Source organism: Acipenser ruthenus, chromosome 22 (genome assembly GCF_902713425.1).
Source record: "Acipenser ruthenus chromosome 22, fAciRut3.2 maternal haplotype, whole genome shotgun sequence".
Classification (NCBI taxonomy): Eukaryota; Metazoa; Chordata; class Actinopteri; order Acipenseriformes; family Acipenseridae; genus Acipenser; species Acipenser ruthenus.
Window position 1 is genome coordinate 7,119,059 of NC_081210.1, and position 27,998 is coordinate 7,147,056.

Genomic DNA, 27,998 nt, shown 5'->3' on the forward strand with positions numbered 1-27,998 from the left:
CGTGCTTTGAAGTCTTTACGCTTGAGAGTTAAAAATAAATGAATCCAGATACGGTATACAGTAACTGCATTAAACATATTATACAGGAATTGGAACTGCAATGCATTCCCTAAATAATGACTATATATAGCCGTAGCCAGCAATGAGGCACCCGAGGCACGCTCCTCAGTTAAAATCATACGAATAATGATTTATTTAGGCTCTTTTACACATTGTTTTGCCGCATTTCATCCCTTGTTATATGCATACATTAAAAGTCCCGCTGATTTGTATAGCCTCTGTGCTCTTCAAAATCTTAAACTGTCCTTGCAGACTACAGCGACACCATACGGGGGTGCATGGGCCCTGATATATATATATATATATATATATATATATATATATATATATATATATATATATAAATATAAATACTGTGTATATATATATGCTCAAATTTGTTGGTACCCCTCCACAAAAAACGAAGAATGCACAATTTTCTCTGAAATAACTTGAAACTGACAAAAGTAATTGGCATCCACCATTGTTTATTCCATATTTAATAGAAATCAGACTTTGCTTTTGATTTTTTATTCAACATAATATTGTAAATAATAAAACAAATGAAAATGGCATGGACAAAAATGATGGGACCGCTAACCTAATATTTTGTTGCACAACCTTTAGAGGCAATCACTGCAATCAAACGTTTTCTGTAGCTCTCAATGAGACTTCTGCACCTGTTAACAGGTAATTTGGCCCACTCTTCCTGAGCAAACTGCTCCAGCTGTCTCAGGTTTGATGGGTGCCTTCTCCAGACTGCAAGTTTCAGCTCTTTCCATAGATGTTCGATAGCATTCAGATCAGGACTCATAGAAGGCCACTTCAGAATAGTCCAATGTTTTGTTCTTATACATTCTTGGGTGCTTTTAGCTGTGTGTTTTGGGTCATTATCCTGTTGGAGGACCCATGACCTGCGACTGAGACAGAGCTTTCTGACACTGGGCAGTACGTTTCGCTCCAGAATGCCTTGATAGTCTTGAGATTTAATTGTGCCCTGCACAGATTCAAGGCACCCTGTGCCAGGCGCAGCAAAGCAGCCCCAAAACATAACCGAGCCTCCTCCATGTTTCATTGTAGGTATGGTGTTCTTTTCTTTGAAAGCTTCATTTTTTCGTCTGTGAACATAGAGCTGATGTGACTTGCCAAAAAGCTCCAGTTTTGACTCATCTGTCCAAAGGACATTCTCCCAGAAGGATTGTGGCTTGTCAATATGCATTTTAGCAAATTCTGGTCTGGCTTTTTTATGTTTTTCTTTCAAAAGTGGAGTCCTCCTGGGTCTTCTTCCATGGAGCCCACTTTCGCTCAAAAAGCGACGGATGGTGCGATCAGAAACTGACGTACCTTCACCTTGGAGTTCAGCTTGTTTCTCTTTGGCAGTTATCCTTGGTTCTTTTTTTACCATTCGCACTATCCTTCTGTTCAATCTGGGGTCGATTTTCCTCTTGCGGCCGCGCCCAGGGAGGCTGGCTACAGTTCCATGGACCATCAACTTCTTAATAATATTTGCAACTGTTGTAACAGGAACATCAAGCTGCTTGGAGATGGTCTTGTAGCCTTTACCTTTACCATGCTTGTCTATTATTTTCTTTCTGATCTCCTCAGACAACTCTCTCCTTTGCTTTCTCTGGTCCATGTTCAGTGTGGTGCACACAATGATACCAAACAGCACAGTGACTACTTTTCTCCATTTAAATAGGCTGAATGACTGATTACAAGATTGGAGACATGTGTGATACTAATTAAAGAAACTAATTAGTTTGAAATATCACTATAATCCAATTATTTATTATCTTTTCTAAGGGGTACCAACAAATGTGTCCAGGCCATTTTAGAATATCTTTGTAGAATAAGCAATAATTCATCTCTTTTCACAGCTTCTTTGCTTTATTCTATGACATACCAAAGGCATGCAAGTATACATGATAAAATAGCTTTTAATTTCATCACTTTTCAGGAGGAATGAAGCATTATTTCAATGAGCTGTAAGGGTACCAACAAATTTGAGCATGTCTGTATATATATATATATATATATATATATATATATATATAATGATAAAAAAAAGTAATCGATAACCAGTCTACCTAGCTATTTCTAATATGCTCTCTGAAGAAGACGAAAGCCAAAATGTTCTAGCCATTTATTAATGTAGGGAGTTTTCAGTTTATCAGTTATTTTTTTTTCTTCTTCATAAGTATTTCTAGTGATTGATATCCCCCCCATTTTTCTTACTACAGTTGTATTGCGGGCTAGCAGGTTGTACGTGGGTCACTACAGCAGCAGTCACACAGGGGATTAGATTTTTAATATAAAAGCCATAGGAAATCTCATTAAACATTCATCAACCCATCAAACCACAGATGAAGTTTCCAATATATTTCAATTACTGCCTTTGTAAATAATGAGGAAACTAGTACACTGTGGTCTTTTCAGAAAAATGTTAACTCTCATAGGGCCAGGATAATATAAACAAAAAACTTGAAAAATACAAAGATATAGAAATGCCATGGGATTGTGGCAGTACTGAAATGTTTAGTAGATTATAATCGATTTTTTCATATCAGTTTGGGGCCATTTAAAAAAATATCAATTTTTGAACTTGAGCCTGTTTATGTCTGCATTCAGAAGCTGTGCTGTGTTCTTGACGGAGAGCTCTGTAGTTATTTAAGCAGTAACTACCTGGCGTATCAAGACTACAAACAGATAAGTCTTCAGAGTGGAAAACATCTAAGTCAAGGATCTTATACTGGCAAACAAAACTGTTTTCTCCATGTTCACTAAAAGCGCCCTGTAGTTATAGCTGCTGCTCTGAGTTTGTCATCACAATGACCCTTTAACAATCAACCCATTAATATTTATTTTATATAGTGCCTTTCATAGTGGACCACCATCACAAAGTGCTTCACAAGATAGTGAGGAACAATGCATAATACATTAAATACAGTGAAATACAGGGCCTAGTACATTAAATACAAACAGTAAAAAAGAAAAATGCAAATACATTAAATACAGGCATAATACATTAAATACAAGGCTATGTGAATTCTAGACATTGTGGATGTGTGTGTCATACAGAGTCATACAAATAAGATGGCGTGAAAAACCTGAAATAGCAATTTAGACAATAACTAATAACAGATACCAGGCTTAAAGAGCATTGAAAACAAGAGAGAGCAAGTGGGTCTTGAGAATTGATTTGAAGTGAGCGACTGTGGGAGCTACACGCACTAAAGCTTATGATGTTTATCCAACCTGTACTGTGTCATATAATTGCAGGATCCCAGTGAAAGTGAATGGCTGGGTAAGTCCTTTTGACATAATATTGCTCATAGGTGGGAATTTAAAAGATTGTCATTTTAGTTTTCAGCAATAGTCATCATGAAGGTTAGGAGAGAGTTAATATCACTTCAAACTGTAGCTTCAGTCTTTCATACATATTTCATATAATAACTCAAAATATTACTTTGGCAGCAATCTGGAAGAAATATGAAAATAATTTATCTTGTTAAGGACTCCTTCATATGGTCCCATATAGTTATGGAAAACTAACATTATAATTGCATTTCCTAACCTTTAGAATAAATAAAACCTGTATCAGAGAACCCTTGATGAAATTACTACTGTCTGTTTAGCTTTATTTTTCTTGTATATAAAGTCTATTACTCTGCTGTAGCAGAATTCGGCACTACTGCTGCCTACAGTTTTTCCCTAACATACAATTGATAGCCAATGAAGAGAGCTAATCTGCAGCAGATTTAACTAGAGGCAGTGAATCTGGAGGTGGCACATTATCAAGCTCCCTCCCTCATGGAATGCCCAACACCTGCACTGTTTCTGTGCACAGGCATTTGGCACCTCGGCTGGGAGAATCATCATAGGAGCAACGTGGACTGGCACACAGCTACCTAAGTGCCACAGGGCAGGACACGTTGTAAAAGGCATCAGCTGCTAATGGGCTTGCTTGAGTCATTTGTTGATTTTCCAGCAGCAGCTTCTTTCCTTGGAGTCATAAAACAAACCTAAAGGCATTCCATCGCATTCAAGGACAATATATATATATATGTTATTTTTTTTTTCATTTTTTATTTTATTTGGAATTCATTGAAAATAATATGACGCAGTTTTGTGTGATTGTTCAGCAAAACTGAGGACTATCCAGTCACCACTCTCTAGAGACTGCAGTTCTGCTTTGCAGTGGCTTCTTAAAGAACAGAAATTACAAGTGTTTGCTGGCAAGCGTTGTGTTTATATATATATATATATATATATATATATATATATATATATATATATATATATATATATATATATATATATATATAATTTATTTGTTCTTCATGATTTAGGGTTGTATTTGCTGCAATATCCTGGGAGGATTTTTAAGGGAATTTCATCCTCCAGTTCGGTGCATCATTTCAGCTAAGCTTTCTTATAAGATTGGATCTGTTTCCTAATACAAATAGATGTTTTTATCTGAAACGTGTGGTAGCCTGGAAAACCCATAGAGCAACGTAGCTATTCAGTGGTGTCCAAGAAAAGTGTGTTTGCCTCCTCCACCTGAGAAGCTGGGGAGGCTGCGGACAGAGTGATTCTCCATCAGCCAGCTGCCCCTCTCTGATGACCCTTATTGTTGGGTGATGTTTGCCAGGATCTTCATCCCCAAGAAGCACCGGCAGCGGTTCGATGAGGTGGTGTCTCAAAGCCTGATCAACCGGATCTGCCGGAGGAAGAGCTTCACCGAGCAGAGCCAGAACCGCCTGCGTCGCAGCCGCAGCGAGGACCACCATGAGCGGCTACTGGTGTCCACCCGGGCCAGCTCCGTGCCGCGCTCCGGAGAGGAAAACACTGCTGGCAAGGGCTTGAGGAAGACCGCCTCCCTCGTCGCAGGCAGCTCGGGGGCCTCAGGGAACTGCAGGTAAATACCAGGAGTCCGTATTATGTATCAGAATTAGGAATAGCATTGCACAAACCACTTCAATGTTTTTATTTGTCTAAAATTTGTGCGTGGCACACGGTGCCACCAGATGGTGAAATGATGTAACTGCTTTTATTGAATTATTTTTCTTTCAAAGAACATGATTCCAGAATCCTAAATTATGAGATAAAGATTTTTTTACTTATTTAAGCCTAAATATAGATTTAAAATTATTATTATTATTATTATTATTATTATTATTATTATTATTATTGCACAAAGCTTTGGTATGACTTTGGTATGATTTGTATACCTTTCTTCCTGTAATAATGTTTAAGTGTTAATGTTTTATTCCTTTCATTATTTAGCAGTCCATTGATTGCTTTATAGATATATAATTTCATGTTGCAAAGGAAATGTAATCATACTAAACCAGTTCTCCACAGGGTAACGTTATAATGGACTCAAAGGCTGTTAATCTCAGGGATTTATGTGTTCTAAAAAGAGATTCATCCAGCATGCCATTCGTGTACAGTGTCTATTATCGCTGACAAATGCACATGTCTCCATAACATTATTAAATAGGCTTTGCGTACGACTTTTTATAGGAGAAATAAAAGGGTTTTTTTGATAGTCACAATGCAGATGGAATAGTATTTGTTTTGACTCAATGAACAAAGGTTTTTTTTTCACACATTTCTTTACAGAACAGAAGGTTTTTGTTAAAATGCTCTCAATAAATACAAGTCTATTCTTACTTTTCCAAAATGATCCACTTAATGCAAATATCATAGTCTTTGGATGTTACTATAGAAACCAATTCAGAGGCTGTAATTTGATGTAGAAGTGCATTTTATGAAGATGAATACTAAAATAATGACAATGTTGAGGTTTTCAAATTCCCTAACATGGAAAAGAGAATAAATAAGCGATATCCTCCAGGGGTAACATGCATATTCAATTCCGTTCCCTGTTATTATTTTTACTGCAGGCCAAGTTATTTACTAGCTGAAAAAATCTCAAATGAAAATGAACAGCATCTCTCATTCTGTTGCAGGACGGTGCGTGTATACAAAGGCAACAAGAGTTTTGGATTTACATTACGGGGACATGCTCCAGTCTGGATTGATTCTGTCATTCCAGGTACTGCACCTGTATATATAAATATGTATATGTATATACCTTTATATATCTATCTCCTACTGCACAAAAGGCTAACCATACCCACATTTAAACACCAACGAGACATCAGGGTATTACCTTAAAATGATTTAGCACACTGCATTACCATAGATATTGCATTGGTACTGATATGGTACCATAGTACTGAAATGGATTAGCAGTGTGATTGGAGCAGCCCTTGTGCAATCTATTAGTACAGAAGCATTACCATTATAGTGCCCTGGCATTGCCAATTTGTCTGTTTGTCAAACATACTTTTGTACGATCTAAAATGGGTGTGAAAACATTCTCCATAATAATAACGCAGAATGAAGCTGGGTAATTCTGGTATGTCTGCAAAATGCTGACAGGCCGTTTGTACTTCAGGACGTCTGTTTGTGAAACGCCTTGTGTCCGCTTCAGGCCCCCTGTGTGATGCAGGATGGCCAGTGAGTCACAGGGAAGAGTCAAGTGTAGTTTAGAGACTCGTTAGAATGACCCTGTGCTGACTCAGAAACTGATCTGGTGTGGGTGTACAGTGGCACCAAGGAGCCAACCTGACAGTCGTGGGCGTGTGCTATTACCAGTAAGCGAACATTGCACTCAAAATGTCAGTAATGGAAACATACAGCAGTGTGTCATTTATGCGAAATGGGAATAAAATATTGCTCCCTGATATCATATTCCCTCTTTTTTGCTTACTTCAACAGTTTAGAGTTTATTGTTTGCAGCTTTGCCAACAACTGGGATAACAATAACAAAGCCCACCATTCCTCAAAATAATTGCCCTTTGGAAAAACAATCACCGTTAAAACATACCTCTGCTAATTTAGCTAAACATGCAGCTGAACATTGAATCTCAGAGGCATGGTAGGATTGATTCTACCCTCCACAGTTAACAAAAAATAATAAATAATAATTCAGTATGCTGTGTCTTTAGTTTTAATGTCACCCTGACATTATTGTTTTTATTTATATTATTTAATTAGCTTTAATTAGTTGATTTCTAGTTCCTATCTAGTTCCTATCATCACTTGACTTGGTGGCATATGTACAGTGCCGTGAAAAAGTATTTGCCCCCTGTCTGATTTTCTGCATTTTTGTACATTTTTCACATTGTATTTGGTCAGATTTTTTTGTGGGTTGTAGTAGTATAGGGAGTCTGAGAGAAAAAAATGACACTAAAGTTTGGTGCTTCTTTCATTTGTTTGGTGTGCAAGGTAATCAAACATGCAATCCTCAGGTGTGAAAAAGTTATTGCCCCCCCTAGTTAACTCAACCCAATTAAAGGGATAATTAGGGTCAGCTGTGTGAGTACTTTGGTTAACAACCAGGCCTGATTTGGGCCAGCCCTGCCCAATATAAATCTGACTAACTTTGGTCCTTACCATCAGAGTGACGTTGTTTGCAAACAGGTTCTAGAGGCACATCATGCCACGAACAAAAGAAATTCCTGAAGACCTCCGCGAAAAAGTTGTTGATGCCTATCAGTCTGGAAAGGGTTACAAAGCCATTTCTAAGGCTCTAGGGCTCCACCAAACCACAGTCAGAGCCATATTGTCCAAATGGATAAAGTTTGGGACAGTAGTGAATCTTCCCAGGAGTGGCCGTCCTGCCAAAATCTCTCCAAGAGCAAGGCATAAAATCGTCCAGGAAGTCACAAAGAACCCTAGAACAACATCCAGGGATCTGCAGGCCTCTCTTGCCTCGGCTAAGGTCAGTGTTCATGACTCCACCATCAGAAAGACACTGGGCAAAAATGGGATTCATGACAGAGTAGAAAGGCGGAAACCATTGCTCACTAAGAAGAACATGAATGCTCGTCTCAAGTTTGCCAAAAAGCACATGGCTGATCCTCAAGAGTTCTGGAAGAGTGTTCTGTGGACAGATGAGTCAAAAGTGGAACTTTTTGGCAGACATGGGCCCTGTTATGTCTGGCGAAAACCAAACACTGCATTCCACAGTAAGAACCTCATAGCAACGGTCAAGCATGATGGTGGTAGTGTCATTGGTTTAGGGATGCTTTGCTGCATCAGGACCTGGACACCTTGCCATCATTGAAGGAACCATGAATTCTGCTCTGTATCAGAGAATTCTACACGAGAATGTCAGGCCATCCGTCTGTGAGCTGAAACTGAAGCACAGCTGGGTCATGCAGCAAGACAATGATCCGAAACACACAAGCAAGTCTACATCAGAATGTTTGAAGAACAAGAAATTTAAAGTTTTGGAATGGCCTAGTCAGACCTAAACCCCATTGAGATGTTGTGGCATTACCTGAAACGAGCAGTTCATGCTCGAAAACCCACAAATGTCACTGAGTTGAAGCAGTTCTGCATGGAGTAGTAGGCAAAAATTCCTCCACGGTGCTGTGAGAGACTAATCAATAACTAGAGGAAGTGTTTGGTTGCAGTTATTGCTGCTAAAGGTGGCGTAACCGGTTATTGAGTCTAAGGGGGTGATTTCTTTTTCACACAAGGGCATTGGGTGTTGCATAACTTTCTTTAATAAATAAATGAAATATGTATCACATTTTTGTGTTATTTGTTCACTCAGGGTCCCTTTTATCTAATATTAGGTTTTGGTTGAAGATCTGATAACATTCAGTGTCAAAAATATGCAAAAATGCAGAAAATCAGACAGGGGCAAATACTTTTTCACGGCACTGTATGTCCTAGCTACCTCGACCTCTCTTCACTGTTTATTTCTTTATTTGCCTCTTCCTGCTCCTTCTAGGTAGCCCAGCTGAGAAAGCTGGCCTCAAACCTAGAGACCGCATATTGTTTCTTAATGGACTTGACATGAGGTAAGGGTCAGTTACTTATTTCCCTGAATTGGTGGTCAATACAGTTATAGCAGAATAGAGCACTGTACAGTACTGTTTGTATACAAAGAAAGTGCATCTTTTTTTGTAAATAATTAATCTGCTTTCCCTGACCTAATTGAAATAGAAAGTCCTATTAGAATCCTGTATGTAACTTAGAAACATTTTAGTACAAAATGACAAAGTAATCATTGAGACTGTATTAATTAGACAATGAACTGCCAGGCCAGTAAATGTAGTTTAAGTCTTATCATTTGATGTGGTTAATCAGCACAGAAATGCTTTACGAATACTCCCATTGGCCGGGCTTGCAGGCACTTCCAAGTACTGAGTCTCAGCATGCCAGGTGCTTCTGAAAAACTGTACTGCCAAGTGGACAGACAGCCTTTCAATGTGTTGTCAGTAAATAGAACAAGGAATAGTGCTGTGTTCTCCTCAGCCATGACAGAATCTGGATGGCTGAAAGCAATGGCATCTTTTTTATTATCAGCTGAGTAGTTTAGAAGGGCAGGTATTTTACTGCTTGCAAGTCTGTAACTACTCTGCCCTGACACCAGCGATGGCGCAGACCTCCAGCAATGGAAAGCATAGCACTGAGATTTTGAAAATTCAGTCTGGGTATCTAATGGCTGTTTTTGGCACACATGTCTGTCCCAGAAACTGTTCCCATGAGAAGGTGGTGTCCATGCTGCAGGGAAGTGGTGCCATGCCAACCCTAGTGGTGGAAGACGGACCTGCCAACTTTGTCATGGGTGAGATAATGTTCCCTCTTCTCAAAAGCAAAGCTGTTTCCTCCCGGGCTGGTATACTGAAATGCAATTTGCTCTCTCCCATACTCCTATCCCCCTCCTCCAATCACACCACCCTGGACATAGACCCTGAGCCTGAAGAGACCCCCGCCAGCTCCCACTCCCCTGTTCTCAGATCCCTGCAGTGGGTGGCGGAGATCCTACCATCCAGCATCAAGGTACAGGGTCGAACCTTCAGTCAGCAGCTGGAACACCTGCTCACCCACCAGGAGAGCTACACCATCTGCAAGGCTCTGGAGGGCTTCTTCCAGCACAGGTACCTGCAACACAGTCTCTTCCACAACATTCCCATTTGCCACGGTGCACAAAGTTTGCATCGTAACATTGCATTTCACGTCCTTATATTATGCTCTTCTGAGTTGCCATGGTTTGCTTTAGTTGTTAATATATTTTACCCTGCTGTACTTCTCTGTGATTTTCCTTGCTTGTCTGTTTACATGCCTTTATGTTGTTGAACGCAGTAGTGTTTGCTTTTTTTTTATAAAGGGATCTGTGGGTAATTACTGTCCAGGCTGTATCCTGTTCCAAGTCCCCAGGCAACCTAAAGCCAATGAATTGATAAAATGGTTGGAAGCATATCCCTGCTGAGGTATAGCTGGTAAAGCAAAAGTCCCAAAAAGCAAGCAAGAAATATTGAAACTGAAAATGTGAATCACAGATTTGTATTATGACGAGTAGAGAGTTCTTCACAATGCAGGGACTACTTTCCATGAACACACATGCCTCCAGAATCATCACTTCTTTCATCACAAGCAAAAGCAGATTAATACAGTAAATTGAGGACCTTTCACAGCATCAGATCAGACCTGTTTCTTGGACTGTGCCCAGGCATGTTCCTTACTCATGTAAATAAGCGTTGACACATAATCGGTGAAGCTTCACGTCCTGGTTTTTGCCATCACACGTTCTCAGCAGTGCTGCACCCGCAGTTGTCAGACAGCTGACCATCATGCAAGATCACTGTACCAATTAGGACCGACTGAACCAAATCTCATTAGCGAGCTGTGATCCTTCTTGCTTAAGTCTAGTCATCCAAAGAAAGGCAATACATAAAACTTCTTACTTAAAGATACCATCTTTTTTCTAACCTTGACCAATATGATCTACAGAGCCATGCAGCCACTGAGTTTTATTGTGTTTTCATTCTATCATTATTCATGAATGACTTGCGTAGAAGATTGGGATGCTTTTGGTGTTTACTTAAATAGAAAACTGTCCTGGTCAAGATCTCTGGTGTATCAAATTAAGACTGTTGTAAACCGCTAAGTCACTCTGCCGTCACTTGCTGTATAGACTCAAAATGCTTTCTACCTGAGCCAAAAGGCTGTCCAGTATCTGAACCCTTGTAGATCCTTCCAGGCGAGCTCCCTTGTCAGTGCTGCCCTTGAAATCCTTGCAGGAATGTGGACACGCTGATTGTGGACGTGTTCCCAGTGCTGGACACTCCAGCCAAACAGGTGATCTGGCAGTTCATCTACCAGCTACTGACCTACGAAGAGCAGGAGCATTGCCAGCAGAAGATCGTGCGATTCCTGGGGTACAAGTCTGCCATAGGTAAGGGGCGGACTTGAAAAGGTTGGGGAAAATGAAAACATGTTAAAAAAAAAAATGGGATCATGCTAGATTTGAATCTGTGACAATTCAAATTAATCTGTTCTTGATTAGTTAAGGGTTTTTGGTTCACTATACAGATTTGTATGTGTAAACACAAATGCTTTGAGGAGACGTGATGCAGTGAAGAGGTTACATTTGCCCCTCTTTTAAGTTAACGCATCGAAGTTTAAAGACGTGAACTATGAAGTTAAATATCATTGAAGAGTAAAAGGAAATTCAAAAACACTAATTACAGAAAGCGTCATATTGTTTTTTATGTACTTGAGTGATGCATGTTTTGAAGTTGTTTTTTTTTTTTTTTTTAAATGTATTTCTGTTATTTGATTTTTTTCACAGCGACTGGAGAGACTGAACAGGCCCCTGTAACGCATCGACGCAGCAGTTCAGTGCGTGTGTCATCCAGCTGCAGGGAGAGGGGTAGCGTCCGAGCGCGCACCGCTGAGGAGGGGACAGGAAGTGCGTGAGGGCTCAGGGTTCTGCTTAAAATTCTAATCAGTAGAGCTTCATTCCTACACATTAAAAACACATTGGTGTTATATGACACAATGGGTTCTGCTTATTAACCTTTTCAGGAGCAGGAATCAAAGATAATAAGATACCCAGAACCTGCAACGTGTCCCATCTTAACTACAGAGCTGCTGAAGTATTGCTTTACATGTGCTTTTACTCTGCAACGGTCCGTCTTGTACGGACTCCTATTACATCTCCTAAAGCTTAAATCATTTTGTAATGATTATTTTTTTAATCTCCGATTTGTCTCCAACGGGGGTCACAGTGAAGCAAAATTCTTATAATAATCTAAACCAAGAGAAAAGAAAGGGTCAGAGTAGATGAATAACATCTATTTTCTTGTCAATAGGATAATCACTAACTATTTCACCTGTTAATTTTGATGTGCAAAGACTTTTCTGGCAGAAATCCATATACTTTCCTCCACAATCAAAAAATGTATTTGAATAAGCTGTAGTGTTTGAAAGCCAAGCACCTTTCAACAGCAGCTATGATAATAACCCCCTAGCTTTTAGCTTATGTATAACATTACTTCAGTAATAACTTTTGTGCATTGAAGAATCATGAAAGGAAATATTTAATAAATTGTAATTGGTGTTTTTTTTTTTTCTTTTGCAACCTGGCTTTTATTTTATTTTATATTATGGAAGTGAATACATTACAGTTATAAACCATTTTCAGTCATTTGTAGAAAATATTAAATCATAATTTAATATTTTTCCCAGGAAGGCTGAGAGAACTGAATTATTTTATGATTTTATTACCTGATGAAAAATGAAGTCTCTGCCTTTGTGTTGATTCTATATTTGACAGAAATGGTTCCCGATTCTTGATTGTTCTCCTGCTGAAACAAAGGGCACCATTAGATTCTATTCAACTGCTTGTCTAGAATTGTTTATATTGGAACAGAATATAATTAGGGCTTCTAGTTTTCGTTTTTTATTTTCCATCTCTCTCCTTCCCTTTAAACCTTAATTAATAGTTGTTAAACCTTAACTGAATACTAGATTGTTTAAATTAGCGACACACTACTAGAAACTAACACAGTGGAAATGAATGAGCTGAATTAGTGTTTTAATTAGTGTTTGATTAAGAAAGCGAATCGGCTCAAAATATGTTTAAAGGGACATCACGTGATCAAAAATAAAACTCGAAAATTAAAAGCCCTAAATATAATAAAGCAGGGGGAAGCTAACATTAAGGGCAAGGTTATGTTATCTTGTTTTGAAGTCAGAAGTTCTTTTTTTATTCCAGTTTGGTAGAGCTGCTTGGTTATTATTATAATTTTTGTAATATTTTGTTGGTATTGATATCTTCGTCCAAGACACTGTTCCTTGTTGTCATCTGTGAAGCTGGTGAGACAAGAGGCATTGCTGGATCGCATAATCATGAAAGATATTTTACTGGCTTAGGCCCTGTGTCCTTTCTATTGTTTTCAATAGTAATTGCTTTCCACATTAAACCAGGATTGTAACCATGTTTGAAAACCCAGTTTGAGACCCAATATGCATATCACCTGGTACATACCCTGGAAAGGCAAAACTGACCTTAACAATAATACTAACAACAGGCATTGGCAACAAGTCCTTTGTTGCTGCAGAAGAAAACTCTGGGAGCTGTGTTTTTTCTTCCTGGGGAAAAGCAGATAAACTTATTGACATCTTGCTGGTGGTACTGCAGGTCGTGTTAGCTATAGGTTTCAGTTAAAGGATATGAGGTCAGCATTTCCTCACTATGTTAACATTGCCTGAATTAGGTCAATACAAGGCAGCATTTCAGTATATAATCAGTGTCTGGCCTTCAGGATCACTATCCTCTTTGATGTAAAGACACGTTTTTTCCGCTGCACAAACAGTGCTCGCTCGTTCAGGTATTAGCCTTCCAGACGTGATGAGTGATGGGTGTCATATAACAAACACACTCCCTGACAGGCAGTGAATTGACACAGTGCTGACAGAAGCCCTTGGCATATTGAGATCAGACTGTAGCTGAGAAGCAGAGACTCGACTGAAAGCTGATCAGCCAACAAGGCCTCAATGTGGGACGCGCTTGGTCTTGTTTAACATTCAGACAACTTGGGTTACCAGGCAGTGATGAAAACTGCCTCTGGGGTCAGAACTCTGACCTTTCCATTAGGTAAGGTACACCATATATGACATTTGTAATTAGAAATATCAAGGTGCACAGTGCCTGCAGTGCACAGTGTCTGTTTAGCTGATGCAGACCATGGATATAATCAGCTACTGCTGATGCACAAGTGCCCTTTAACTACACCTGTTGACTCTCGAAATCTGCAATAGCTCATTTGATTGTGGTCGTGTTGGCATGAAGAGTTGTCTGGATGATATTTTTAAATGTGTTAATGGTGAGCACATTGTATCAGATTTTCAGTTGTTTTTTTACATGGTTAGATGCTTGGATTTTTGATGGGAGGTTCATGTTTTGTTTGAAGGGAACAAGTAGGTCCTTGTTTCCAAACTTGGATGAGGCACCAAACCCACATTCTTGGTGGAGATCTGCTTCTTCTGAATTAATTTCTCTTTTGCAAATCTAATGTTAACATGCAGAAAGCGATGACCCTTTCTCTCTGTTTATTCAGAGGGCCACAGTGACCCCGGGGAGGTGGGGATGAGACTGGCCCCTGGAGAGAGGCAGTCTGGAGATGGGACGTCACTTCCAGAGACACCCAACCTCAAAAACGTGGGTACAGTTCACTTGCAATAGAGAGTATAGCAACACCACTAATACTTTTTAGTTTTCTCTTGAATTTCTGCTGAATTTCACATCAATTAGACATTTTTTATACATATTCAAAGTAGCCTGTGGAAAGGAATCAACAACTTTTGTTGTACTTCAAATAGACAATAGAAAAGAGTTGTTTCATTTGTTTGTATCTTATTTTTGAATACTAAACTTTATGTACTGTATGTGTAATTAATGTATTGCCTACAGCCTGTCTTACAGACACCTTAGTATTGTAGGCTGAATATTTTAAGCATTTGCCTTTATACATTTGATGTGGCCGTATTGATAACCTACTGTACGCTCTACATGGCACCAATGTGTTCGGTTTTGCATGGAAACATTCCTAATTCATTAATTTTTGTAATACTTCAGCAGATTTGGGGGATGGGGGTTTAAAGTATTGTATAGATCAATTTCACAGGGAAATCTCAAATAACATTGAACCTAATCTAATCTACGGCGTAATGGGATCTTTTAGTAAATATAATGGAAAGCTCATCCAGACATAAAACATGTGTATTTGCAGCTCTAAGGTTTCAGTCCTCAGACTTTCTCTGTTGAGATCCAATGCTGCCAGAATGGGCAGTGAGCTGCATTCCCTGAGTGACTGTGCCCTGGCCTGGGCAAACAGGCTTCCTGGTACTTGGCTGGCACCTGCCCCTGCACTGTGAAGAGCTGCTCCGCAGGACAATGCTGCTTTTGTGTGTGTGCCTCCTCCAGGGTGCAGCTTGATGCCTTTCCGCTGCCTTGTAATCACAAGCCTTGTTCTTTGTTTGTAGATGTCTGCAGTGTACGCGGAGCTGGAAAGCACTTACTCAGGGAAGAGGATGAAATCCACTCAGAACCGGGCCTCTCCGGTGCCAGACCAACTGTCAAAGACAGTTACTGGACAGCAGCATTCCCCCATTGCATTGGCTAACTCAGGCAGCAGACTGCAGCCTTCCCCCATTGCATTAGGTAAGTCAGGTTCAGAACTTCAGAACTGTAAAAAGGCACTGCTCACATTTGTCTGTGGATGGTATAAAATGTGTAGGACCCATTAAAATAAGACTGAACTCAGACACTTCAAACTTATTAAAACAACACAAATATTAAAGTTTATAATTTAAAGTATAAAATATTAACCTTCAATGGGGAAGCTAAGCTATTTGGCAGATATAATTAGCAAAGACCAAATACACCAAGGCACACGGCAGGGATGTTGACACTCATGCTGGCTATTCAGTCATCTTTATCTGCTGAGAGACAGATCTGTCCTGCTGCTCCTGAGACAGGTTTGGCTCTCTGCCTTAAAGAAGGTCAAGGACAAAAAACAACCCGACAGGTTCCCATGTGATCCAGTACCAAGTAGAATATTCCTTGTAAACTCCATTGAGTGATTGAGGCAAATGACTATTGCCTTTAAATACATGGGAATATCTGTGTATTGCAGGGAATCGGAAGTCGGGCCTGTCTCCATCCTGGCAGGAGCCAGCGGCCTCTCCACAGTTTCGCGGCTACCCTCACAACCTCCCATCCCCAGACAGCGCTGAGTCAAACCCCTATGCCAGCCTGGACAGCCCACTGCCCTCCCCCCAGCCCCTGGAGTACACCACCACCAGCCCCCTGTCCCGCCGAAAGAAGCTTTTCACCTTCTCACGCCCCCCCCGCAGTCGCGACACAGACAAGTTCCTGGATGCCCTGAGCGAGCAGCTTGGACACCGGGTCACCATCGTCGACGACTTCCTGTCACCCGAGAACGACTACGAGGAGGTCGGTTTACAGTCCTGTGTGTTAAAACCAAAGACAAGAGCTCAGCACGATGAAAATTACTGCTGAAATCTTGTTTTATAATACACTTGGTACACACGTTCACACAAATCCATCCACATGCTTTATCAGCTAAGATATCTCTGTTTAATAGTTATAAAGGAAATGTACAAAACTCACCCAAGCTAAATTATATGTAGCAATCATTTGTTTTTAAGTGTAGTGTATGAGGAGGTACAGTAGGAGGTGTTGCCAGCTAGACTGGAGATGACACTTAAACGTAAAGCATCATCTGTCCTCTAATACCTTACTGAAAGATCATTCAGCACAAGAGAGAGGGCAAACTAAACAACGGTAGAAACCTCTGGGGATCCCAGTGTGAGGGTCTCGATGTCTGTTTCTCTTGTTGTGTTCCTAGCTGTATATATCTTGCATTCTTCAATAGCGCAGTGCTGTTGGTGCATGTTTAATTCATAAATCTCTTTTTCTGTCCCGGTCTAGCTGAGTTTCCAGGATGAGCATGAGGCCAGCTTCCTCTCCCATGACCGGGACAGTGCAAGCGAGTATGTGAGCAGCAGCGAGGATGGCTCCCTGACCTACTCCTCCTCCTCGGACCACATCCCTCCTCCGCCCCAGAGCCCCCCGCCCCTGCCACCCATCCACTTTCATGACTCCAAGCCTGAGACACTGAACCGGGATATCAACAGGAGCCATCAACCACCCCTACCACCACCACCACCACCACCGCCACCACCTCCACCACCACCACCGCTACCTCTAAGCAAGCCCAGCCTGCCCCAGAAACACCACTCCAATCAGCTTCTTCACCCTAGTCACACCAATCCAGCTCACCATGTCAATCAGTTTCTTCACCATGGTCTCCTCAATCCAGCTCACCACTCCAATCAGAACCTTCTCCTTGGTCACCCCAATCCAACTCATCATGCCAATCAGTCTCTTCACCCTGGTCTCCTCAGTCCAGCTCACCACTCCAATCAGAACCTTCTCCTTGGTCACCCCAATCCAGTTCACCATGCCAATCAGTCTCTTCACCATGGTCTCCTCAATCAAGCTCACCATGCCAATAAGTCTCTTCACCCTGCTCACCCTAATCCAGTTCACCACTCCAATCAGAACCTTCACCCTGGTCACCCCAATCCAGCTCACCACTCTAATCAGAACCTTCACTCTGGTCACCCCAATCCAGCTCACCACTCTAATCAGACTCTTCACCCTGGTCACCCCAATCCAGCTCACCACTCTAATCAGAACCTTCTCCTTAGTCACCCCAATCCAGCTCACCTAACAAATCAGAACCTTCACCTTGCTCACTCCAATCCAAATCTCCACTCCAATCACCCTAACAGTCCCAATCATCCTAGTCCCTCAAATTCGACCCACCACGCCAATCAGATCAATCCCACCCACCACTCCAGTCAGAGCACTCATACCAACCACTCCAATCCAACCCACCGCCCCAGCCAGAACAGTCACCCCAGCCAGTCCCATCTATCTAACCAATCCAACCAAATACCGCCACCTCCCCCGCCCCCTCCTCCCCCCTGCGGACCCCCACCCCTCCCTCGGGCTTTTCACCGTCGCAGCGAGTCCAGCCACATGAGTGTCAAGCGCCTGCGGTGGGAGCAGGTGGAGAAATCAGAAGGGACCATCTGGGGTCAGGTTGGTATGCCACCACATGTACCAAAATAGTTTAGTATTCAGACATACTTTTATATTGATTGGATGTTTAATTGGGAGCGCATGATGGATTGCAGCAGGTTCAGGTTTACCCTGCATTGGGTAGCATGGTTCCATGCATCAGAGTTAGGGCTTCTCTGACCACTGAGGTTATTGCTAAGTGTTCCATTTAAGTGCTGGAGCCTATATTTATTTTCTTTTTTTATTATTATTTAAAGCTTGGAGAAGACCCTGACTATGACAAACTAAGTGACATGGTAAAGTATCTGGACCTGGAGTTGCACTTTGGAACACAAAAGACTGCAAGTAAGTCTAATTCTGCAAACCATGACATACCACTCACCTCCATAGCATGGTTTGTGTGCAGAGGTAAGGAGCCATCTGCTGCTCAGATAACTGTAACTACAGTTTGGCTGAGCCAAATACCACTGAGCTTTGACTTTGATTAATGGGGCAGCGAAACACATATAAGATAAAAAATAGTTTTGTAGCTGGAGGTGTCTGCCTAGCTTACTTCAGTATATGTTCATTAAATCAGATGACAGTATAAATGTTTTCTAGCTGATTCATGTTGGAGGACAGTGCACAGCGAGTTAACTTGCCTCCTGCCACAATGCAATGCCTTCATTTTCACCCAATGCATGCATGTTCATTATTTCTGTGGGACTCTCTGTTCCGCTCATTGTTATGCTGTTTTGACTTTTTCTAGCTGAACATCAGTCAGTGATCATGCAGGAGATCTTTGAATTCCAGAATTCAAGGATACCCGGGGCCCACCCGACAAACAGCATTTCATCTGCATTCATATCAAAGATTTCTAGAATTTTCCCCCAGAGCTGGCCGGATCCTTTCTCACACTCTTATTAAATCTTTCAGTTTCTCTTCCAGAGCCAACCTTCTTACCTGAGTTTAAAAAGAAAGATGTGGTCGAAATTCTCTCTCGTAAAAAGGCGTATAATACATGTGAGTATCGTTTTTCAATACAATAGTCAATGGGTTAAAACAATACATAATTAGACATGGTGGATATTGACCAAGTTGGTTTTGCACTCTTTTAAGTGAAGCCTCTTTATACATCTGCTTGACACCACCACCTCAATATAATAAAAGCGCCTATCTGTAATAGAAAATGATCTGAATACAGATATATTAGTAGCAGACGTTTCTTTTCCTGCTCCGCTTAGCTATCCTGATTGCACACTTGAAGCTGTCCCCAGCTGAGCTGCGTCAGATCCTGATGACGATGGTCAATGACCGCCTGGAGCCGTCACACATCAAGCAGCTGCTGCTGTACGCCCCTGATGAAGAGGAGGTCAAGCAGTACCAGCAGTACACGCAGGACCCCAGCAAGCTCAGTGAGCCAGATCAGTTTGTTATGCAGGTACTGGCACAGAAATACATTTTTCACTTTCCCTTAATAAACTGTGTTGAAAAATGCCCCTTCATTTAAGTTGAATATCCCAGTTTAAGTGGCATAGAATAGGAGTCAAAAGGATGTTTTTTTGTATCTTACTGTAAACATGTAAAGCAGTACCCAGCCTCATGAAGATAGCTAGGGAAGGTCTGTAATCCATCCCTTCACTCCCCCTCCATTGTAGATGCTGTCGGTGTCAGAGTATAAAACCCGGCTGCGAAGTCTTCACTGTAAGACAACTCTACAAGAGAAGACTGAGGAGATGAAGGCTGGGTATGAGTGTATCTACAACGCCTCACTGGAACTGAAGAACAGCAAGAAACTCGCCAAGATACTGGAGGTACAGTTACCATGGTGCTCAGGGTCTTCTACGAGGCTCTCTTTCTCTCTCTCTCTCTCTCTATATATATATATATATAATGCAATAAATCGCTGCATATTTCAAAAGGTATTTCGTAATTTAATAAGACATGTAATACAGTTATATAGTATACGCAGCACATAAGGCAAGCAACTTAATATACAAAAACATTGTGGATTTGCTTGATTGATGAATCATGAGTGATGTCAATTGTAGAAAAAATATTTGGAAGATGAAGAGCCGGTTTGGAAAACCAAACTGCGAATACTCGACCATTTCGTTTTTTCGTACCATGAGCAATTAAAAAGGCACTTTTGTTTTGGTCCTCCCTTTTGAAGAAGGTCCAATTTAGGCTTTGGACAACCTTTATTGTTATTTTTTATTCTTATTTTTTCCTCAATTGAAAGCAAGGAAAATGGCGTATGGATTAAAAAAAATTACAACGTACCGTATGGAAATCGAAACTTAAGGGAGTAACCACACGTGACCCAAAACCTGCCTGTCAACAGACATGTCAAGGTTAAATTATGAGTGGTAGAGTGGTAGAGCTGCAAGCTTGCATCATGTAGCCAATACAAATACAGTAAAACTTGACATACAGAGGGAGATTTGCATGTTGATGACACACAGAATCCCACCCATTTTGAGCAACACAGTAGACCTTGGAAAGCATGATGTAAGGTAAGCTTTTTTTTACTTATGACGTCACTGGATCTCTCAGAGTAGTTTCTAGAACAACAACTAGTTAAAATCAGGACCACATCTTATCTAAAAAGAGCTGGTATTCAGCAGTTATTATTTGACATAACAAATACAGTAACATGACACTGGCAGGTTTACTCATTAACTCACTTGTATGTAACTATGTCCCTACCATCCCTCATCTCCACAATGAGATCTTTCATGTCTTGTGAACCGTGATGGTAAATTTAGCAGGACAGAATGGATTCAGTTGCAGGTTAAAAAAAAGACGGTGCATTTGGAAATTCATTTTCATTTTTTGGAAGCGTAATGACAATAATAATACAAATATTATTCCTGTAAGTAACCTGTTATCTCTTCTGTGTCTGCAGTTTGTGTTGGCAATGGGAAACTATCTCAACAATGGACAGCCCAAGACAAATAAAACCACAGGATTTAAAATCAATTTTCTCACAGAGGTAAGTTATGATTTTATCTGAGATGTTTGCTCCCAGAAAATAAGCCTTAGGTGTCGATGGCTGGAAAGTGTATGCAACACTAGGGCTGTACAATATGTGCAATTGCATTCATTGGCCAATCAAATACCAGTACAACCGACATTATAATATGCTGTAATATAGTGTCACAGTCCTCAATCAGCATTTGTGACCCTTTGTCTTTTAGCTTAGTACCACAAAAACAGTAGATGGGAAATCAACATTTCTGCACATTCTTGCCAAATCACTGGGCCAACACTTTCCTGAACTTCTGGGATTTGCCAAGGACCTAACCACAGTGCCCCTTGCTGCCAAAGGTGAGTAAATGACTTTACTTTTTTTGCCCGTTTGATTTTAGTGCTTTATGGTTATCATATGACTCCATGTACACTAGGACAGTTTGTGGCTCCCTAGGACCAGGGATGAGAGAAAGTGTGACATTCAATTTTGAATTTATCTTCTTAAAGAGTTTGTTTTTTAATATGTTTCACTGTGTAAAATGGTTAGTGATCATTGCATTTTGCCGTGTGTTATAGTTGTACCTGTATTCCCTGCTCTTCTCAGTTAACCATAGAACAATCACATCTGATCTTAATGACCTTCATACCACCATACAAGACATCCGGACTGCCTGCCAGAAAATGCCTGCGACTTCCGACGACAGGTTTTCCACTGTAATGAGCGTATCCTTTTCATGCTGTGTTAGAAATGGAAACCCAGGAACCAGAGATCCAGCTCCCCGCTTATCCATTTTAAGTTGAGGAGGGGGTGGGGGGGCAAAGTAATGTATTTCATGTTTTGTGGCAAATTTTCTTTGTGAGCAAATTATATAAAACATGCTCTTTGTACTCATTAGTTAGCAGTGGTGCTGCTAGTTGTGAGCAAAAATCATTTTCTAGAAATGCATTATAGCCGTGGCAGCCCTTGAGGGCACTGTCCTGTTGAACTCTTCTGGTCACTTCCTTGACTGGTCCTGAAGGGGTTTCTGGAGAACACCCACCCTGCTATCCAGTCCCTGGACTCACTGCAGCAGCGAGCAATAGATGAGTTCAGCAAAGTGGCCTCCTTCTTCGGGGAAGACAGCACAGCTACCACAACAGAGGCCTTCTTTGGCATTTTTGCAGAATTCATCAGCAAGTTTGAGGTGAACGGTGGAGACAGCTTTTCATGTCTGGATTACACTGATTTGCATCAGTCTGAAAAATAATTAAATTTAGGATTTAAAATTAAACCTGCTTTGATTTAACCCCTTAAGCTACACAAGGAATTGAGCGCTTGCTGTTCAAACGGTTTCTTCTTAAAATACATTTGAGAGGTATCACAAGGAAACCGACAATTTGGATGACCAGATCCAACCTGTCAGTAAATTTTTAAACCCTGTTTGGTGCACCTCGCTGGACACATATGTCCCTTGTACCTTAAAGGGTTAACCTCTGAAAACCTGTTTTATAAATGCTTAACTCGCAGCTGGCAAAGATTTTAACTACTTGACATACAAGTACATCCAGTGTAGCAATGATCCACTTTTTTCCATGCATTTTTATGCTACCGGGCTTTATACCATCATTGGCTTTGTTATATTGAAGATGCAGCAAACAATTGTTTTTACACTTGTGTTAGTATAATGGATACATAGAGACAACTCTGCAGTTACAGAGAGCCAAATGCAGGACTTTTATTTTTAATTGAATGCGATTTGTGTTTGCTTTGCAGAGGGCTTTCGGCGAGATGAGAGCCACAGAGAACCAGCGCAGTCCAAGAATGAGCTCCCCGCTAGCCTGGTGATGTCTTTGAAACACCAACACATTATTGCCAAAAGAAGTGCATTTTTCTGAAGAAAAGAACGATCTCAGCTCCTTTGCCAAAAAGCAAAAAAATAAGACTGTGGCTGTAAAATGTATAAAGAACAGGACTAAGGTAGAAGCTTACAGATGGAAGCAAATATTGTATATTGCATTATATTAAGAACAAGTCATTTAATCAACACAGTGAATTTAAATACTTTGTGACGAGAGACTGTACATGAAGTGTTTACAAAACGGTGCAAATCTGTGGTGACACTTGGGCACCAGACACCCTCTACCCCAGACTAATACAAACAGTACTGTTTAAATAAAAATTAAACGTGGCGTAAAGAAGATATTGCAAGATAACGCAGGACAAAATAAACAGTACAAATCTAATCAATAATTAAATGATTTGTCATGCAAAACGAAAACAGTGGAAATACAGAAGCACTTTGATCCTAAAGTTTTAAGAAGACAACGCGACTTTAATTTAGGTATAGCATAATGAGACGGCTGATTTGCAGTTTTGTACTTAAATATTTTTCATGTATTTAGGGGTTATCTGTGTAAGACCCAAATGACATGTAATATCTGTCAACTACAAGTGCTCCATGGCCACATCTTACAGGCTATCTTCAGCATTAAACATGAGAAAAACGAGACAAATTAGACCTTGAATCCAGCTTCGTAACCCCTTGAGACGACAACTATGTCGGAATCAGATCAACATTATTGAGTACTTGCTGGTAGCTGCCAATAATTAAAAAAAAAAAAAAAAAAAACACAACATATATTATGTAAACTTAAATAGGTTTTCTCCATGAGAGGATTTATTTTAATATTTTTTTTGGCATATGATATCCACATTATGTAAATTTTTCCTTTAGCAGCTCAAATTGGAGGCTAGAAATACCCTAAAAGGGGTGTTATTGTAGCTTTACAAACCACTGTCTAGTGCTGAAACTCCATGGATAAACTACTTGTATAAATTGTGATTTATAAGGTTAAATCGGTCCATTTGTATAAACATATTCAACACAATTATACTCACTCCAATTTTTTTTGTACAAAACAGTATGCTTTTTTTAAATTAATTAATTATTTAAATACTAGTGGAAGCAGACATATACAGTACAGTCCATACAGTAAGCACATTCCTGATCGCTTTTTCTCCCAAACATATTTTAAAATCTGTTTGAGTGAGGATACTTTAGTTTATCTTGAATCAATATAACGAGACGATCTGTATCATTTATATGACTAAATAACAGCTTGTTCTAATCGTCATTTATTGTTAGAAAGCTGTACAAAAAACGCTATATATGTATTGCTGTTAACTGTTTCCTGTAATTTCTACATAACATTATTTTTATGTGGCTAATTAGACAACCATGTAAAGATGCTCTGTGAAGAAGAGATGTTGCTTCTTTGGTTTTATTCAGTGTTTTAGATTTACTTCTGTGGTTTACATAACAGAAATATTCAGAGAAATACTTCAAGTATGTATTTCTGACTTCTCTAGCCCTCTAGAGTTTGAAAAAGCTTATACTTTTAGTAAGAGAGGTCACAATGCTGCAAGAATTAAGGGGAGCAATTTCCTTTTTCTTTTTACATTACATTTTCATACTTGCTACCAGCAATGACATAATTTTTATTAAGCTACTAAAATGTGTCACGTTTGAATATATTCATATTTATTTGCATCACGTTATATAAGATGAATAAATAAATAAACAGAAAGTTTCTCATAATTGATCATTAAGAATACAATCTCAAGAAATTAAGGGTCTCATTTGTATTTACAGTTAGCCTCTTCTGAGTTAGGTAACAATTATACTGTGGGTTGTAGGTAGGCTTGTTTTCTTATTTTTTTCTTTTAAATTTACATTGTACTGCAAGTCCCTAAAGAGCCAAGCAAGTCTATGGGAAGATTTAGCCTTCTGCTGAATTTGACTCCTGGACAAGATGAGTGAACTCAGATGAGTCATTCTCTTAATAGATAGATTTGTTTACTTTCAGCTATAGTACAGTACATGAGCAGGTATGGATATTTCATGAATGGCCTGAATGAAATTAAATTGTATGGTACTGCTATAGCTATACTTTACAATGGCTGTGTCACTGGTATAACTGAATCTAGGTCAATGTGTTGATGTTTACCTCATATTAATTCAATATCAATGAAACATGAGTTTGTACAGATGAGTTTATTACAAATATACTATCTCTGCTTCTTTGAGCACAATATAGTATGGAATTCAAGAAAATAAACAGGCAAAAAATAGACTTTAGTGGGCTAGAGAATATTAAGACAGCTATTGCTGCTTCTGCAGTATTACTATTATGATGTATTTATTAATCAGAGAATTGTGTGTGCATGTGTAAAATATTAGGTCAATAGATTATTATTCCTATTTATTAATTAATTTATTTTTATTTTTCTGTTAATATTTTCAGCTGCTCTGCATCTGCTTCTGTTTCAAACCCGAATCATGCATGTTGCAGCTTGTGGCATGCAGAAGATTCATTGTTTTGTATGGTGTACAGCAATGTTAGACGCTGACAATAAAAAATCTTTATGGAGCCTAACATTACACAAGGCCTTGTGTCATTTTCTGTTGGGTGCATTTTACGATTTGTGGATCACAAATGTAATCATTCTGTACATACAATAATAGCTCAATTGATGCATTTGTTTTCCCATAACTTCCCATCACGTGATTATTATTGTTATAGATAGTATTATTATGAAGAAAATGCAATCCAATTGAAGATATTCATACATGGTAGGTATGCTTAGACATGGCATCTACTTTTCAGGGATTTTTGTGCCCATATGTGAAGATTAGGTGACTTTCTTTAAGAAAAAAATAAATGAGTACATTGGAAGTTATTTAGTCTGGTCAACTTTTGTTTGACCTGTATTTTAATTAGGTAAATGGTCATAGGAAGCATAGATAATTAAGTCAGCCATTGACCACGCTGGCACATGACAGCAGCCCATAGACTTTTTAGTGTGGGTTATCCAAATTATATTTGAAGTATATCTCCTGTTTAATTTCAAGTCAAATGCCTCCTTAATAAACAAATCTGCAGTTTCACGAAAACAACTTTTCTCCCCTCAACGCCTGTATGTATGTTTTTTTGTTTTTTGTTTTTTTTTAGTTAAACACATACAGTTTTCTGTCCACATATGTTTACACTGCAGACGTATGGAGTTTGACTCTAGTTGATGATGCAGAGTAAACACCTTCTGCCTATTGCAGTTTCAAGGCATGATCCTGCAGCTTTTTACTGGGCTTTGAACTGCATTAAGGAATCTATACCTCTTCAATGACATTGGAGATCACAGCACTGGAACATTCAGGATTATGAGGCTGCAAAGATGTATGAAGAGCAATGAAGGCAAAGTAACTTAATTCTCAACAGAAAGCAAGACCAGAGATAATTCCATTCATTTCCTAGCAAGTTTCTTGCTTCTTATACCTTGAGTTGGTTGAGTGCATGTGTATTATTTTAGTTGCATCATTTCCATTTCCTTTTTTTATTTATTAAAATATGAATCCAGTATACACAACTGAGATAATGCATCTTGTTTGCAATAAGGTTCCTTGTAGCATCATAGGCGTATACACAGTATGGAAATCTTTCTGTCCAATGTCTCTCGGGCAACAGAAAAGATTCCTGCTTGGATGCAGTTTATTAAGCCTGGTCTTGATGTATGAATGATTGTGTCTTCATCTATTCCCTAGCGGGCAGAGCACCGGTTTGGTTTCTACAGTAGCTGAATTGTAATATCCTGTGGTCATGGAGGCCAGTACCCAGTCACCCACCTCTGCCACTGCAGGCACTGCGGGAGCCTTTCCACAGCAATCACTGGAGGCTGTTGACATTGTGGTGCTAGTCCTGTACTTTGTATTTGTTCTGGCAGTTGGCCTTTGAGTAATATCATTTCCTTTGAAACAATGGGCCAGATTTGGGAAAGGAAAACTAGCAACTCAGAAAGTTCATTTAAGGCATTAAAGTTATGGATATTTGTTACCAGTTTTCTAACGTTAGCAGTTGGATATATGAGATAATGAGGGAGTCAGGCTGGCTTATTGAGGAAACCATTCTAGAGCAGGCACTCTTAAACTGGGGGTCAGGACCCTCTGAGCGGTCACAGAAAGGTTACCAGTGATTGGGTTGCCAGCCAGCCACATCACAAGCAGAGCAACTCATTGTTTATTTAATATACGTGCTCAGTCAAACACATTGAATCATTTCACAGAGTTATGTTATGAAAGTCCTTATGATTAAGAATAATATAAATATTCTTAAAGTTAGAAATTTAAAAACAGATGTATTTCTATGATAGGAGAACTGCTAGGCTAGGGGTTAGCCAGCCTACCTTGTTGAACATTTCTCTACAACACTCTTGAATAAATAAATAAAAAGTTTTTTTAACAGTATTTATTTGAGCTAAGTTTTTTATTCAAGCTTAATTCTCAATTATTTAAGGGAAGTTCAGGGAGCTGATTGGCTGATGAAGGTGGAGTTAAAATGTTTTAAAGGGGTCATTTGTTTCAGTTAAATATGGGGAATTGTATATATCGGAAGAGGGTTTATTTATTCATTTATTTATTTATTTATTTATTGATTGATTGATTGATTGATTGATTGATTTATTGATTTATTGATTGTAGGTAATCAGGCTTCTTTCCTGTTAAATTCAATTACCATCATTCACTCTGTGGCTTTGTGCAGAACAAGTGTGATTGCAATGGCTCCTCTGACTTTAAGCACTACAGACCAGGACATTCCGATGTGACATGTGTCTAAAGGACCCAAATTACCTGCCATATTGAAACACTACACGTGTATCACAAAGGCTTTAAGTGGCAGTTAGAATGCTGGAATATCTTGGTCATTAAATTATTGTTTCTTCTCTTTTTTTCCCATGTGATCTTTACTGTATATCAGGCACATAACATTATCTGTTTGGACTATAGTTCTACATTTATGCAGCAGTGTGGAGTAGTGGTTAGGGCTCTGGACTCTTGACTGAAGGGTCATGGTTTCAATCCCAGGTGGGGAACACTGCTGCTGTACTCTTGAGCAAGGTACTTTACCTAGATTGCTCCAGTAAAAACCCAACTGTATAAATGGGTAATTGTATGTCAAAAATAATGTAATTGTATCTAAAAAATAA

At 39.6% G+C, this 27,998-nt stretch overlaps 1 protein-coding gene across 3 annotated transcripts in view; it reads left to right on the plus strand.

Moving 5' to 3' along the window:
- Positions 1-27,996, plus strand: part of LOC117431156 (delphilin-like) — a 49,035-nt gene extending 21,039 nt beyond the window's left edge. For 2 of the 3 annotated variants that reach the window (XM_034926525.2, XM_058995922.1), the window contains 20 exons: positions 4,691-4,957; positions 6,015-6,100; positions 8,855-8,924; positions 9,600-9,694; positions 9,818-10,007; positions 11,151-11,305; positions 11,702-11,821; positions 14,475-14,575; positions 15,400-15,577; positions 16,053-16,372; positions 16,871-18,049; positions 18,286-18,373; positions 18,944-19,030; positions 19,252-19,448; positions 19,666-19,821; positions 20,916-21,002; positions 21,208-21,337; positions 21,585-21,703; positions 22,000-22,164; positions 22,734-27,996. In XM_034926525.2, coding sequence (XP_034782416.2) covers positions 4,691-4,957; positions 6,015-6,100; positions 8,855-8,924; positions 9,600-9,694; positions 9,818-10,007; positions 11,151-11,305; positions 11,702-11,821; positions 14,475-14,575; positions 15,400-15,577; positions 16,053-16,372; positions 16,871-18,049; positions 18,286-18,373; positions 18,944-19,030; positions 19,252-19,448; positions 19,666-19,821; positions 20,916-21,002; positions 21,208-21,337; positions 21,585-21,703; positions 22,000-22,164; positions 22,734-22,805 — 3,862 coding nt within the window. In that variant the 3' untranslated portion in view covers positions 22,806-27,996. The remainder of the gene's footprint in view (positions 1-4,690; positions 4,958-6,014; positions 6,101-8,854; positions 8,925-9,599; positions 9,695-9,817; positions 10,008-11,150; positions 11,306-11,701; positions 11,822-14,474; positions 14,576-15,399; positions 15,578-16,052; positions 16,373-16,870; positions 18,050-18,285; positions 18,374-18,943; positions 19,031-19,251; positions 19,449-19,665; positions 19,822-20,915; positions 21,003-21,207; positions 21,338-21,584; positions 21,704-21,999; positions 22,165-22,733) is intronic. The other variant, XM_034926526.2, reaches the window with a different exon arrangement.
- Positions 27,997-27,998: the final 2 nt, after the last annotated feature.